Source organism: Lissotriton helveticus, chromosome 7, assembly GCF_964261635.1.
Source record: "Lissotriton helveticus chromosome 7, aLisHel1.1, whole genome shotgun sequence".
Classification (NCBI taxonomy): domain Eukaryota; kingdom Metazoa; phylum Chordata; class Amphibia; order Caudata; family Salamandridae; genus Lissotriton; species Lissotriton helveticus.
The window spans coordinates 1183579379-1183594556 of record NC_136068.1 but is presented as its reverse complement, the minus strand read 5'-3'; the positions used below and the strand labels follow the sequence as shown (position 1 = coordinate 1183594556).

General features: G+C 48.9%; 1 protein-coding gene across 5 annotated transcripts in view; it reads right to left on the bottom strand.

The window, feature by feature from the left end:
- Positions 1–15178, bottom strand: part of BPTF (bromodomain PHD finger transcription factor) — a 1855127-nt gene that overhangs the window by 1656908 nt on the left and 183041 nt on the right. For all 5 annotated transcript variants that reach the window (XR_013598794.1, XM_078654332.1, XM_078654328.1 and 2 more), the window contains exon 4: positions 4560–4766. Coding sequence is in view for 4 of the 5 variants with exons in the window: in XM_078654332.1 (XP_078510458.1) it covers positions 4560–4766 (207 nt within the window). In the remaining variant the exon portion in view is untranslated. The remainder of the gene's footprint in view (positions 1–4559; positions 4767–15178) is intronic.

Genomic DNA, 15178 nt, shown 5'->3' with positions numbered 1-15178 from the left:
GCGCGAGCGCTCACCGCTCAGCACCACCGCCTGCACCCACCCCTCAGAAACGGCGATCAGCGGGTATGGGGGGCAACAAAGCTTTCAGGGGAGAAAGCACTAGGCTACCGCCCAGGGACTCAGATATTTTCCCCCACCACATCTCACATGGCCCACCTCCTTACTCCTTTGGTGGTGTGTCACCTGTCTCGCGTCTGTGGGTTCCCGATGCCGATACCCGCTGCAGAGTCTCAGTTTCGCCTCAACGTTTGCTGTCTGCTTTCCTGCGGAGTTATCCTGTCTTCCAGCTTGCCTCTGTTGGGCCTGCCGTCCGCACGCAGAGGGGCTTCCATGGTCTCTGAGATGTTCCGAACCACCTCTGTATGCCCTGCTTCCGGTTGACACGTTCGGGGCAGTGCCGCCTTCTCACGCAGGATCTGGCTAAGCTTTGCTTTTCATAGCAAAGTCCTCACTATTCTTGTATTTTTGGGTTACGATTAGGGCCCTTAGTGCAGGATAATGTTGTTTTGGGCATCCAAGACTGCAGGAGCCTCACTAGAGTGCGGCCATCTTGCTAGCCCGCCCTCTAGAACCCCCAAAAGCTAGCCCGCCCTCTAGAACCCCCAAAATCATCACATAAATACTTATAACTTTCCATGTGGCACTTCATACCAAGCATTGGCAAAGTCAATAGGTCTCAGCAATGCAAGATCTCCTGGCTTTTTCAGTTTTGTTTTACCCATATTATACAACAGCGCGAGCTTCAGTGCAGCATTACTGAAAATAAAGATAAAAGGCGCTACAATGCGGACAACACTGGCTGTGTCATACAGCTTTTTCACAATACTATTAGCCATTTGCATTATAGCTAAAAAACATTAGCAAAGTGAATAAATCTCACATAGGCAAGACCTATTGTCTTTGCCAATGCTTGTTTTGGGGAAAGAGCACCAGCACTGGGTACCAGGTTAGCAGAAACAAAGTGCACTTCAATCAAAACTGCATCAAATACAAGTCAAAAAGTGATGGTGACCATGTCAAACAAGCACTTGCAACGCAATCGGTCTCGCATTTGGGACCTTATATTCTAAATCAGGTGGAACCCGAACCACATGGCTGATTCCCGGTGGAGCTGCACTGACAGCAATAGGGGAGATTGGCTCCAGCACACCGCTATGGCCGTCACCTACCCAGCCAGACTTCGGACATATGTCTCATCGTTTTTCCCCACTACTGTCTCCCCTCCTGTGGACTTCCATCTTCCATGGTCTTTTTGGGTCTCAACTTTTATGTTCGCAAGTCAATCCTCTGTAATTTGTAATCATTCTGTAATTTCTGTGAAATCTTGTAATTTGTTACTCTCTTTTTTCTTCGGGTCTAGCCAGCGCTATATAACACTCATAAAATAAATAAATAAATATATGTATTTAGCTATGCAGCACATTCGCCTGGGTGCTGAAACATCTACTGTTCGTTAAATGGAGGGAAAGTAAGCACCAAACTGCGGAACACGCCAGGCATAGGAACACATGGAGAGAAATACAGCTTATGAGATGGAAATAGTATTGTCCAAAGCTCTGTTTTTAATATAAAATCAGGGCATTTGGTGGTCATATCACTGAAAATACATGATTTGAAAAAAACCATTATCTGCAGGTGCTCGTGGAAGACAAGTTTCTATGGCCTGGAATCTAGGGAATGGTAAAGTGATTATTTACTGACCTCAGCTGGTAGTTTTTTATCAAGAAAGTTAAAATGAGGCAGTTGCCAGAAAAATAAAACAAGCATTTACAATGCAATAGGTCTCGCATTGACGCGAGTTTGAGCTATTGGCATTGCAAATAACAATGCCTTTTATTTTTCTTTTATTTTTAAAAACATAAATAAAAGGCATTGTAATTTACAATGCCAATAGCTTAAACCCGCGTCACTGCGAGATCTATTGCATTGCAAATGCTTGTTGCATAGGTGCTATAATATAAAGCAGGCAGTCTAGTAGTGCGTACTGGAAGGGCAAACTTCCAGGACAAACCCTGTTAGACCCAAGGCCCAACCTTACATTATAGTCTGGGAAGGCGGGGTGTACGCCCTAGAGAGCGCAGCAAGAGAGAGGCTGCTCCAGGAAGCGCGCGCACCATGCGCTATAGGTGGAGGCTGCCGGCTGACACTCTGCGTGCACACCACTGGGGCGGGGTAGGGGTCAGGGGCTCCTGGCTGCACTGAACGTGCACACCACAGGGGGGGGGGGAACCTTCGGTCTGCCAATGAGGATGTACACCACTGGGATGAGGAGGGGGCACAAGGCTGTGTGCACACCAGCGCACTGCTGGGGCGAGGGGGGGTGTGAGGCGGGTTCACAGGTGCATGCACACAACTGGGTGGGGGTGGGGGCAGAGGCTCCGGGTTGCACTGAACGTGCACACCACTGGGGGGAGGAAGGGACAGAGGGCTGCGGACTTGAGTGAGCATGCACATCGCTGGGGCAGGGGAGGGCAGCAGAGGCCTGCGACTAAACGTGCACACCGCGGGGGGGGCAGAGGCTACAGGCTGCCACTGAGCATGCACGCTGCGGGGGGCAGAGGATGCAGGCTACCACTGAGGGGGCAGAAGACTGCGGGCAGCACGGAGCGTGCACACCACTGGAGTAGAGGGGGCAGAGGGCTGAGGGCTGTCACGCCATTGCACGTGCACACCACTGGGGAAGGAGGGCTGCAGGCTGGCACTGAGGGTGCAGTTTGCAGGGGGCAGAGGGTTGCGGGTAGCACTGAAAGTGCACACAGCTGGGGGCAGTGGGCTGCAGCCTGGCACTGAACGTGCACACTGCTGGGTGTGGGGGGCGGAGAGGGTTGCAGGCTGCCAATGAGCGTCCACGCTGCTGTGGGATAGAGGGCTGCAGGCTGGCACCGAACGTGCATGCCGGTGGGAGAAGAGCGTTGCAGACTGGCACTGAACATGCACACTGGTGGGGGAGCGGGGAGGGTGGAGGAGCAGTTGGTTGCAGGCAGGATTCTACCTTTGAGAGCATACCACACTGGATTCCGAGGTGAAGTGGGGGATGGAAGTGGGAGGGGGTCTGGGGGTGTAAACGGTATAACATCAGAGGTGGCCGGGTCGACAAGTTAATAGAGGGAGCCAGAGCCAAGCGTTGAAAAGCCGGGCTTGGCTCAGAGAGTCTGCGCACCAAATGAACATTGAAAATATTTGGCATGTAAATAACGCAAACTATGTCATGTAAATAAAGGCCAGAAGTTAATCGCTTCGTGGACTTTTAGGCGCTTCACTGTAATGAAAAATAGAGGTCTATTTTCAAGTCCCCTGTCCCCCTCCCCCTCCGATCGTAACCTATCTGTGCAAGTATGAACAAGGTAATATTTGGATACTGTAGTAAGTTGCAATTAATTTACGTGCAGGTAAAGTGCTGCTGGTGCCTTTCACCGCCGGGAGTCAGTGTGGGTAAGTGTCTGTTACTCAATTACAGCCCCGTTCCCTAAGTAGGACGAAGTGCGCCAAGGAAGTCCTCTGAAAAGCGAGAGTAAATGCTGTGCCGCAAAGCGCGTGCAGCCTGGCAGAGTCGGATTCCGACACGCGCCTCTTGCCTGTTTATCAGCGCCGCGCGCTGGTATGCAGACTCCCCTGCATTCCAGAGAAGCGCGCGACGCGATCCGGACTGCAATGCAATGCCGTGCAGACAAGACCTGGCCGCGCGCACAACGTTATCCTATGGGGAAACGCTGCGCGCGACCAGGTTTTGTCTCCCTTAGTCGGTCTCAGACTGCTGAGACGACGGCTATAGTTCTCGCTTGCGAGAACGCGCTTTCAGCGCGTTCGTTGTAGGCGAGACCTAAAAAGAATGTCCCTAAGCAGAAAGAAATTTTGGTATGTTACTGACCTCTAAAGGTCGTTTTCTATCAAGACCGTTAAATAGAGGCAGTTGAACAGAAAAAACTCCCTAGAAAAAACAGAAGCAGATAAGTCCTGGGGCTGATCTCAGAGCCTACAAAGTACATACAACAGATCTTCCAGACAGTGCAAGAGCTGTCTAGGCTCGACCTAAAAAGGGCACTTTCCTACAGCTCTGCAAAAAAGATAATGAGCAATGCTGTGGTTCCAAGACAAACACCAAAAGTGAATCTACAGAGGTACCATAACGATACTTGAGCCCTCCAAAATCAGTTATAGACATATTACAATTTACAATCAGTCATCCTACTTGAACTTTAGGTTTTTTAATTCCTGAAGTTTGTAATGTCTGCGTTGTCAAATATCTCTGTTCCAAAGATGGAACTGCTTTGGTGCCGCCAGTGTCTTGCATTTGCTTCGATACTCTAAACTCAATGACCAACTAAAACAATACTTGGATAAAAGGACAGAAGTGTAAATAAAAAGAGATGCTGGCTGAGTACGCTTAAGAGTAGGTGTGGTGGATTGGGCGGTTTATGCCTTGCCTCGATAATACCTTGAGTAGTAAAAGGAGGAAAGAGAAGTCAAACATGAAAAATGTGTGTACGACACACCCACCTCAGAGAATGAGAGACCCACTTTCCAGCAGGAACAGCAGATTAGTTAAAGGGAGAACCTACCTTCAGGTTTAGCTTTTTCAAATGAATCCTCTTGGGGTTTTTCCTCTTTGCTTTTGTCAGGAAGAAGTTCAGGCGGTACATCCCTGTCTCCATCAGCATCTACTCGGACTGTATCTGTAATGTCTTTTTCACTTTTTCCCATTTCTTCAGTTTCATTGCATTCATCAATGACTCCTCTTTTAGATTTCAAAGATTCTGTAATCTCATCTATGTGAAGAAGCAAAGCACAACATATGATTTAAATTAATGTTTCAAATGAGCTCCATGAAAAATGTAAAATAAAAAAAATGAAATACTCCCCATATCAGGTGTTTAATGTAAATTAGGTGTTGAGGCTCAAGACTTACTGTAATGAGAAGGAATATGCTACTTACCAGTATGCATCTGTTCTTGGCATGTAGGGCTGCTGACATTCATATCTGTGCATAGATCGCCGCCTAGTGTTGGGTACGGATGATTGCACCTTGTTGTCCTGGTAGAGTCTTCGAAGTATCACGGGATAGGTGACTCCTCCCCTGGACTACAGTTGGTATGGGCATCTTCTCCATCCTCAGATTGTTTTTCGCCATTGTGGCAGAGATGGAGATAGTAAAGTAAGAGATGGCCATGCAAAAGATAATGCTGCAGCTGCGACAGGCACCGGGGAGGAGGGCGGGCGATATGAATGTCAGCAGCCTTACATGACCAGAACAGATGCATACTGGTAAGTAGCATATTCCGTTCGAGGCATGTGGGCTGCTGAATTCATATCTGTGCATAGACTGTATAGCAGTATCTCCTCTAGCGGTGGTTACCTGTGCCAGCTGCAGCAGTTTGAAAGAGAGTTTTGAGGACAGCCTGACCTACAGCAGCTTGCTGCTTTGCTTGCATGTCTACACAGTAGTGTTTTGTGAAAGTGTGTTTGGTAGTCCATGTGGCTGCTCTACATATGTCCTCAAGAGGGATATTTCCTAGGAAAGCCATGGATGCCCCCATTTTCCTTGTAGAGTGTGCTCTTGGGGGTACGGTTAAAGTGCGTTTTGCTTTTTGATAACAAATTTGAATGCATTTAACTATCCATCTGGCTATTCCTGACTTTGATATGGGATTCCCTTTATGTTGTGGTGAAAAAGCAACAAATAATTGCTTTGTTTTCCTAAATGATTTTGTTCTGTCCACATAATAAAGCAAAGCTCTCTTTACGTCCAGTGTGTGTAGGGCTCTTTCCGCTACGGACTGTGGATTTTGGAAGAACACTGGCAGTTCTATTGACTGATTGATATGGAAAGTTGAAACGACTTTTGGCATAAATTTAGGGTTTGTTCTAAGAACTACCTTGTTAGCATGTATTTGCATGAATGGTTCTTGAATTGTTAATGCTTGTAGCTCACTAACTCGCCTGAGTGAGGTAATGGCAATCAAGGATGCCACCTTCCATGTTAGAAATTGCAATTCGCATGAGTGTAAAGGTTCGAAAGGAGGCCCTATAAGTCTGGTATGTACTATATTTAGGTTCCAGACTGGGGAAGGTGGGTGCCTTGGAGGAATCACCCTTTTAAGACCTTCCATAAAAGCCTTGATTGCTGGTACTCCAAACAGTGAAAGGTGTTGTCAGTTTTGAAGGCATGCTGCTATAGCAGCAAGGTGTAGTCTTATTGAAGAGTAGGCTAGGTTGCATCTTTGAAGATGCAGTAGGTAACATATAATGTTCTGAATGGGAGCATTTAATGGGTTGATTTGGTTATTGTTGCAGTAAATAACAAATCTCTTCCATTTAGCTGCATAGCTTGCTCTAGTAGTCGGTCGTCTTGCCTCCTTAATGATGTTCATAGTCTGGAGGCAAGTTAAGGTATCCAAATTCTAAGACTTCACGAGCCAGATCGCTAGGTTCATCTGATTGGGATCTGGCTGTCTGATTTCTCCATGGTTCTGAGTTAGAAGATGGGGTACGAGGCGCAGCCTTTGATGAGGAACTACTGAAAGCTCCAAGAACGTTGTGTACCACGGCTGTCTCGCCCATGTGAGAGCAACTAGGATTAGTGTGAGTGACTGTTGCCGCAGTTTGCGTGCCACCAGCGGGATCAGTGGTGCTGGGGAAAAGCGTGCGCAAATCTGCCTGACCAGTTCAGCCATATCGCATTGCCCTGTGACAGCGGACGTGGGAATCTGGCGGAAAAGTACCGGCATTTTGAGTTTTGGTTTGTGGCAAACAGGTCTATTTCTGGGTGCCCCCACTGTTCGAAGAATGGCTGGAGAACTTGGGGGAGAATCTCCCATTCGTGAAGTTGTTGGTTGTGTCTGCTGAGCAGATCCGCTATTTGATTGTCTTTCCCTGCGAGGTGTTCTGCCAGGAGAAAGATGTCTTTTGGAATTGCCCACTTCCATATGCTCTGTGCTAAGTGGGATAGCTGTGGGGAGTGTGTTCCTCCCTGCTTCTGGATATAGTACATTGCTGTCATGTTGTTCGTCCGGATCAACACAGTCTTGTTGTACAGGTATTTTTGGAATGCTTTTAGAGCTAGGAATATTGCCAGCAACTCTAGTTGGTTGATATGCAGTTTCTTTTGTTTGATTGTCCAGAGCCCTTGTACTGTGTATTGAAGTAGATGAACTCCCTAACCTGTCAGTGATGCGTCCGTTGTTAGTACTAGTTGTGCAACCTGCTCATGGAACAGTCGCCCCTTGGAAAGGTTTTGTGGGTTCCACCACTGCAGAGAGTTGTAAGCGCGACTGTCTACCAACACTAGGTCTTTTAGTTGTCCTTGAGCTTGGTTCCATTGCCGTGCAAGTCATTCTTGCAATGGACGCATTTGTAGTCGGGCATGGGGGACAATGAATATGCAGGACGCCATCGTGCCTATGAGCTGCATGAAAACTTGAGCTGGCAAAGAGTGTTGAGGCTGAAATTTGCGAATGAGCATCTGCATGCTGGTTATCCTTGCTGAGTTTGGATATGCCTTTGCTACTGAGGTGTCTATAGTAGCTCCCAGATATTGTTGTGTGTGGGATGGTTATAGATGCGATTTTGGGTAGCTTATCGAAAAGCTGCGTCAAGCGCGTCAAGAGCGTCAAGCGCGCATTTAATTGAGGCGTTTGTAATAAATTTTCCCTCCTGTATGAGGTCAGTAGCTTGTGCCTTGAAAGGCTCAGGCAGGTGTTGCATCAAACTTTCAAGCTGGTCGTAGTGTGCTCTGTCGTAACGAGCTAGTAGAGTTTGTGTATTTGCAATTCTCCATGAATTGGAGGCCTGGGATGTTACTCTTTTACCCGAGGCCTCTAGTATTTTGGACTCCTTATCAGGAGGTGGAGCTTCTCCTGTTGTCTGTGAGTTGGCCCATCAGCGTGCGTTTGCCACCACTAGTGAATCTAATGGCAACTGACCTCTGATATAAGTAGGGTCTGTAGGGGCCGCTCTATATTTCTTTTCAATCCTGGGATTGATTACACGTGCTCTGGCTGTATCTTTAAATATGTCCGGCGCGTGTTTTAGGACCCTTTTCAACATAGGAAGTGTTCTGACATTTTTCTCAGTAGTAGGGAATGTGTCAAATAAAAAGTCCTCTTCTATAGGTTCATTGTGCATTTCTACGTTGTGGTACTGCGCTGCCCTATCTATTAGTCAGTAGGTGACGGCCTTGTTGGGTATGAGGAGGTGTCAGGGATGGGATGCGTGTCATATGGATCAGTGGGCTCTACCCATGGTTCATTTTGAGGGTTAGGATCCTCAGGATAGTTATCATATTGGGGATATTCCCCTGTGTCGCTCTCATTGTCCCCAGAGTGAGTAGGAGAGTAAGGAGCAAAAGGCGTAGTAGGCATAGTGGGATAGAAAGGAATGAAGGGTCTAGAGGGAGAAGTCCCAAAGTCCTTTTTCTTCAGAGGAATGGGGAAATGAGGCTCATTGTCCAATGGCCTCTTTTTCCTGTGTAAAATAGTAACTTTACCAGTCTCAGGGTTGATGTATATTTTTGCCTGATCCTCTGATGGCTCTGGGTGGAAGAGTTCTTCTTCCACTGTCCGTGGCTGTGTCTGACTTTTTTGGCTCAGTCTTTTTTGGTTCGACGACTTTCGGTGCCTTATTGCTGTTCTTCGGCTCGGGCTGCTTGTCCGGCTCGATGATTGATTGCGGATCGACCGGATCTTTAGGTTCGATGCGCTTTCTGTGCTCGACAGGTTTTTTAGGTTGACTGTCTTTTGTCGAGTCGACGATTTTTCTCGGATCAGGAGCACTTGTTTTCGGGTTGGTGCCTTTGGCTCGATAACCTTTTTTGGCTGGACCACAGACTTCGGTACGACGCCCTCAGTGTCGGCGACCTTCGGTTCGACGACTTTTGGCGCAGCGGCCTTCTTTGGGTCGACAGCCTGCTTTGGGTAGGCGCCCTTCTTTGACTCGACGGCCTTCTTTGGTTCTGCGCTTTTTGGCTCGACAGCCTTCTTCGGGTCGACGCCCTTAGGCTGGTAGCCTTCTTCAGTTTGACGCCCTAAGGGTCGATGACCCTTTTGGGTGGTAGAACCTTCTTTGGGGTAACGTTACTTGGACCTGGGGTGTCTGAAGGCTTAGTCTTTGTTTTCGAAGCTGAGCCGGATGGCGGGGCTGCCGAATGATGTTTTGGATCTTGGCTAAGGCCTTTAGGCGATGCCTCGATCGGAGCCTTCGCTAACGGGCTAATTGGTGTCGGGGGCAATGTACTCACGGTTTGCCCCGGTGGGATTTCGTCATCGGAGTCCGAGTGGTCCTTGACGGTGACGATTTCTAGATCCGAATCTTCTCCTTCTGGAAGTTCCGGCTCATCCTCGAAGATGTTGTCTGGTTCCGGTGCCTATCACTGCATTTCTTGCCTAGCGGCCCGTCGAATCCGGATCGTTTTCTTCTAACGGAATTGGGCACAGGCGGGGCAGGTTTCTTCCTTGTTGTCTGGTGATAGGCACTTGTTGCATACTGTGTGTGTCAGTATGCGGGAACTTGGAGTGGCATTGTGGGCACCTTTTGGACGGGCTCCTTTCCATCCACAGCAGGCCCACGCGCCGTCGAAAAGGCCCAACGGCCCGTGTCGACGACAGAGTCGAGATGGAAGGCTTGATCGAGTCAAGAAGTATCGAACGAGAACAATACCGTCGAAGTCGAAGGCCTTTTGCCCTCTAGAAAAGTTTAGTTTCGATTCCGAAGTTGGAGTATAGGAATAACATCCGAACCCAATGGCGGAAAAAAACAATCTGAGGATGGAGAAGATGCCAATGCGCACTGTAGTCCAGGGGAGGAGTCACCTATCTCGTGATACTTCGAAGACTCTTCCAGGACAACAAGGTGCAATCATCCGGACCCAACACTAGGCGGCGATCTATGCACAGATATGAATTCAGCAGCCCACATGCCTCGAACATACTTATTTACTTTCACACCTACCATCTTCCCATTCAAACCTACCAGAAACATATAACACAAGAGCCAAGTTAAAGTTGAGCCAGGTGTGCATCAATTTAGCAGGTTCCAAATAACAGCTTGGTGAAACTTAACCTAGGTTTGTGAAGTGCCATGCCGTTTACAGATTGTACAATACTTGTGCTGCAAAGAAGCAGTTATCTGGAAGACACATATGTCTTTGCTCAGAAGGACTGGGCACAAATACATTTCAAATGAATAAAATTGGTTAAAAAGTCCCTGCAGGGAGTTAAAGAAGGAGGCGGGTGGAAGAGAACAGCATATCAGCACGGGAGAAAAGAACAGGGAGTTCAAGAAGGAGGCGGGGTGGAAGAGGGCAGCAGATTAGCATAGGAGAAGAGAAGAGAACAGGGAGTTGGAGAAGGAGGTGAGTGGAAGAGAGCAGCATAACAGCAGAAGAGAACATGGAGTTAAAGAAGGAGGTGGGGTGGAAGAGAGCAGCAGATTAGCACAGGAGAAGAGAACAGGGAGTTAAAGAAGGAGGTGGGGTGGAGGAGAGCAGGAGAACAGCACGCAAGAAGAGAACAGGTAGTTAAAGAAGGAGGTGGGGTGGAAGAGAGCAGCAGATTAGCACAGGAGAAGATAACAGGGAGTTAAAGAAGGAGGTGGGGTGGAAGAGAGCAGGAGAACAGCACGCGAGAAGAGAACAGGGAGGTAGAGAAGGAGGCGGGTTGAAGAGAGCAGTAGATCAGCTCTGGAGAAGAGAAGTGAACAGGGAGTTAGAGAAGGAGGTGGGTGGAAGAGAGCAGCATAACAGCACAGCAGAAGAGAACATGAAGCTAAAGAAGGAGGCGGGTGGAAGAGCAGCAGATCAGTACAGGAGACGAGAACAGGGAGTTAGAAAAGAGGCGGGTGGAAGAGAACAGCTGATTAGCACAGGAGAATAAAACGGAGTTAAAGAAGGAGGCGGGGTGGAAGAGAGCAGCAGATCAGCACGGGAGAAGAGAAGAGAACAGGGAGTTAGAGAAGGAGGGGGTGGAAGAGAGGGAGGGTGATAGCTAGAGGTAGGGAGGGCGATAGAGTGAGGACAATAGATAGACGGAGGGCGATAGATAGATAGAGGGAGGTAGATAGATAGAGGGAGGTAGATAGATAGAGGGAGGGAGATAGATAGAGGGAGGAGATAGATAGAGGGAGGGAGATAGATAGAGGGAGGGAGATAGATAGAGGGAGGGAGATAGATAGAGGGAGGGTGATAGATAGAGGGAGGGCGGTAGAGTGGTAGAGTGAGGGCATGAGGGCGGTAGAGTGGTAGAGTGAGGGCGGTAGAGTGAGGGCGTGAGGGCGGTAGAGTGGTAGAGTGAGGGCGGTAGAGTGAGGGCGGTAGAGTGGCAGAGTGAGGGCGGTAGAGTGGCAGAGTGAGGGCGGTAGAGTGGCAGAGTGAGGGCGGTATAGTGAGGGCGTGTGGGTGGTAGAGTGAGGGCAGTAGAGTGGTAGAGTGAGGGCGGTAGAGTGAGGGCAGTAGAGTGGTAGAGTGAGGGCGGTAGAGTGGTAGAATGAGGGCGGTAGAGTGAGGGCGTTCGGGCGGTAGAGTGGTAGAGTGAGGGCGGTAGAGTGAGGGCGGCAGAGTGGTAGAGTGAGAGCGGTAGAGTGAGGGCGGTAGAGCCAGGGCGGTAGAGCCAGGGCGGTAGAGCCAGGGCGGTAGAGCCAGGGCGGTAGAGCCAGGGAGGTAGAGCCAGGGAGGTAGAGTGGTAGCGTGAGGGCGGTAGAGAGGGCGTGGTAGAGTGAGGGCGGTAGAGTGAGGGCGTGAGGGCGGTAGAGTGGTAGAGTGAGGGCGGTAGAGTGGTAAAGTGAGGGCGGTAGAGTGGTAGAGTGAGGGCGGTAGAGTGGCAGAGTGAGGGCGGTAGAGTGGCAGAGTGAGGGCGGTAGAGTGGCAGAGTGAGGGCGGTATAGTGAGGGCGTGTGGGTGGTAGAGTGAGGGCAGTAGAGTGGTAGAGTGAGGGCGGTAGAGTGAGGGCAGTAGAGTGGTAGAGTGAGGGCGGTAGAGTGAGGGCGGTAGAGTGGTAGAATGAGGGCGGTAGAGTGAGGGCGTTCGGGCGGTAGAGTGGTAGAGTGAGGGCGGTAGAGTGAGGGCGGCAGAGTGGTAGAGTGAGAGCGGTAGAGTGAGGGCAGTAGAGCCAGGGCGGTAGAGCCAGGGAGGTAGAGCCAGGGAGGTAGAGCCAGGGAGGTAGAGTGGTAGCGTGAGGGCGGTAGAGAGGGCGTGGTAGAGTGAGGGCGGTAGAGTGAGGGCGGTAGAGCGAGGGCGGTAGAGCGAGGGCGGTAGAGCGAGGGCGGTAGAGCGAGGGCGGTAGAGCGAGGGCGGTAGAGCGAGGGCGGTAGAGCGGTAGAGTAAGGGCGGTAGAGTGGTAGAGTGACGGCGGTAGAGTGGTAGAGTGAAGGCGGTAGAGAGGGCGGTAGAGTGAGAGCGGTAGAGTGGTAGAGTGAGGGCGGTAGAGAGAGCGGTAGAGTGAGGGCGGTAGAGAGAGCGGTAGAGTGAGGGCGGTAGAGTGGTAGAGTGAGGGCGGTAGAGAGAGGGCGGTAGAGAGAGGGCGGTAGAGCGAGGGCAGTAGAGTGAGGGTGGTAGAGTGGTAGATTGTGGGCGGTAGAGTGAGGGCGTAGTAGAGTGAGGGCGTGGTAGAGTGGTAGAGTGAGGGGGTAGAGCGGTAGAGTGAGGGGGTAGAGCGGTAGAGTGAGGGGGTAGAGCGGTAGATTGAAGGGTAGAGCGGTAGAGTGAGGGGGTAGAGCGGTAGAGTGAGGGGGTAGAGCGGTAGAGTGAGGGTGGTAGAGTGTTCGAGAAAAAAATAAACTGAGCATTGAACTATTAGTCAACATTATTAAAGGTCCCATTCCATGACGCCGAGCAGATAATGTCTGTCTGAGTTAACTTTACAAGCAAGCATGAGATTAGGTAAAAGAAAAACAACTGAAAGGGAAACCAATAAAACGTGTCTTTTGTTTCAGAACATATTAGCAATAATTTACTTAATTGATAGAACAACACAACAGGTATGAAAACCTGATTCGTGTGACAGCAATAAAAACTAGGGATAGCAAAGAACCCCAAAACGACACTTGGTGATCTTCAGGCCTCTGGCAATGAGGTAAACATTTGAGTTGATGATTCTGCTATTACGAAAAATATAAACAGGTGTACCTTTTGTGGGAGAGTAGACATGATAAACAATTCCTGTCAAGAAACATCACCACTGGACAACTTAAGTCTGCAAACAGTACTTGAATGAACCTCAGGACTTCTGAAATCAAGTGGAGTTGTTTGGCTGTAATGAATGACAACCTGGTAGATGAAAAACTAACACTGCAAATTTCAGACATAGCAATGGTGCTAGCCAAACGCAATACAGCAATGTCCTGCAAATACAGCAGCGCCCCTGCAATAAAACAGGTAACTGCTGATGTGGTCACCTGGACAGAGGCTGAAATGAGGACTCTAAGGTATATCAGTGATATAACAGGAAACCGAGAACAAGCACTGTCCTGGGACACGTTGTTAATAAGCTAGTCATCAAACAATAACCACCCCAGGCCCATTAAACACCATTTTACTCACACTATTAGCTAGTCCAGGTGACAGTTCAGAAGCACGTCTGTACTAACCAGGCTTTACCACGCGCCATAAACGTTGTTTCAAATTACTATGTATGAATGAAAACGACCATTTTGTTAAAATGCTGTAATATTGCAATGTGTTTTAGACAACTTTATGCATGTAGTCTGATAAAATACAATAAATATTTTTTAAAGGAAACTGTACCTAAACTAACACCATGAAGCATCACTAAGCTTAAAGCCGTTTTGGAAGGAGGAATGGAGGTGAATTTCTCGGAGGCGATGTGAGTTTTGGAGGAACTCTTACAGGAATTGCTCACCTCAAGTTATGCTGCTTAGGGGGGGGTTGCACACTTTGCTTAATCATCACTGGGTGCACGTTTGACACAGAAGGCTCCTGATTATTTTAATAAATAATGACAAGGTGAAATGGGTGTATTACATGTAATAGGAGTTTAGACTAGTCTACCTTGATGAGGACTAGATGAAGGGCAGATACGTAAAACCCCAAAATATAAAGAGGATGTACTTTCATTTTCACCCGTTTTTGTGTACACACACACACACACACACACACACACACACACACACACACACACACACACACACACACACACCCACACCCCCCCTGCACCCCCCCCCTCCGCCACCTTTCCACAGTGTAGAGCAGAATCTGTCCGTAAGTCTGGTGATTAATTTTGCCTACTGCACATAGACTCCTTGAAGCAGGGGACCCTTCCAGCATGATCGCCACTGTAGATTGCAGGGGCAGGAGAGGGGCGCTCTGGGGTTGTATTATTATCTCATAACTGCTCTCTGAAATTGAATTCCATGTGGGCAGAGTTACTATTAGTCCTTGGACCGGCTCCAAAGGCAGATCTGCAGGAAAATGTAATTTGCTTGGGGCACAACTGAAACTATTTTATTATTGAGAGCCCTCAGCCCTGAGGAAGGGGTCCGCGCTACGGTAAATGTGAGAAGGTGATCACCAGGGCCAGGGTGTTAATAAAGAGGATAGTTCACATTGAGAAGACTTCCATGTCAAAGAATAATGATGAAAAGGCACACACGCTCAAGCCCATCCGGCATCCGTGTATCAAGAGCAGACAGGAAATGGGCAGAAAAGTTGGAACGCTGAGCAGTCTTTAATAAAGTGAAACAAGCATCACCCGAAGGCATGCACTGAAAGCGATGGCTTTCTCGATCAAATGCGCGTAATAGACACCAATGCGCCAGGGGCGGAGCTATATTCTCGCCTCTGGCCTATTGGTGTCTATTTTACAGAACAGCAAGCACTGAAAGGCCAATAGCTGGCCGCAAATGAACACTCACACGCACGAGCGTGAGGAATGTGAGGAATTTGCAGGTCCAGTTTTCAAATCCCTGCAAGAGGGCTTTTCGCTTCGCTCGCTCTAAAAATGAAGGGAAATGAAAACATTTCTCCTCGTCAATCCAGCTGTAAGAGGCATAAGGTTTGGGTGCTGCCCCAGGTTTACGCAGTTTTGCAAATCTGGTTTATTATTTTGCAGTGCTAAACAGAGCGACCTCGACCCAAAGATATTCGAGCATTTACATGAGCACCAGTAACCTCTTCCCAAGAGCTGCTGGTCATTTAGGTATTTGTGTTAAAGGCAGCTTGAGATGACACAGGGGG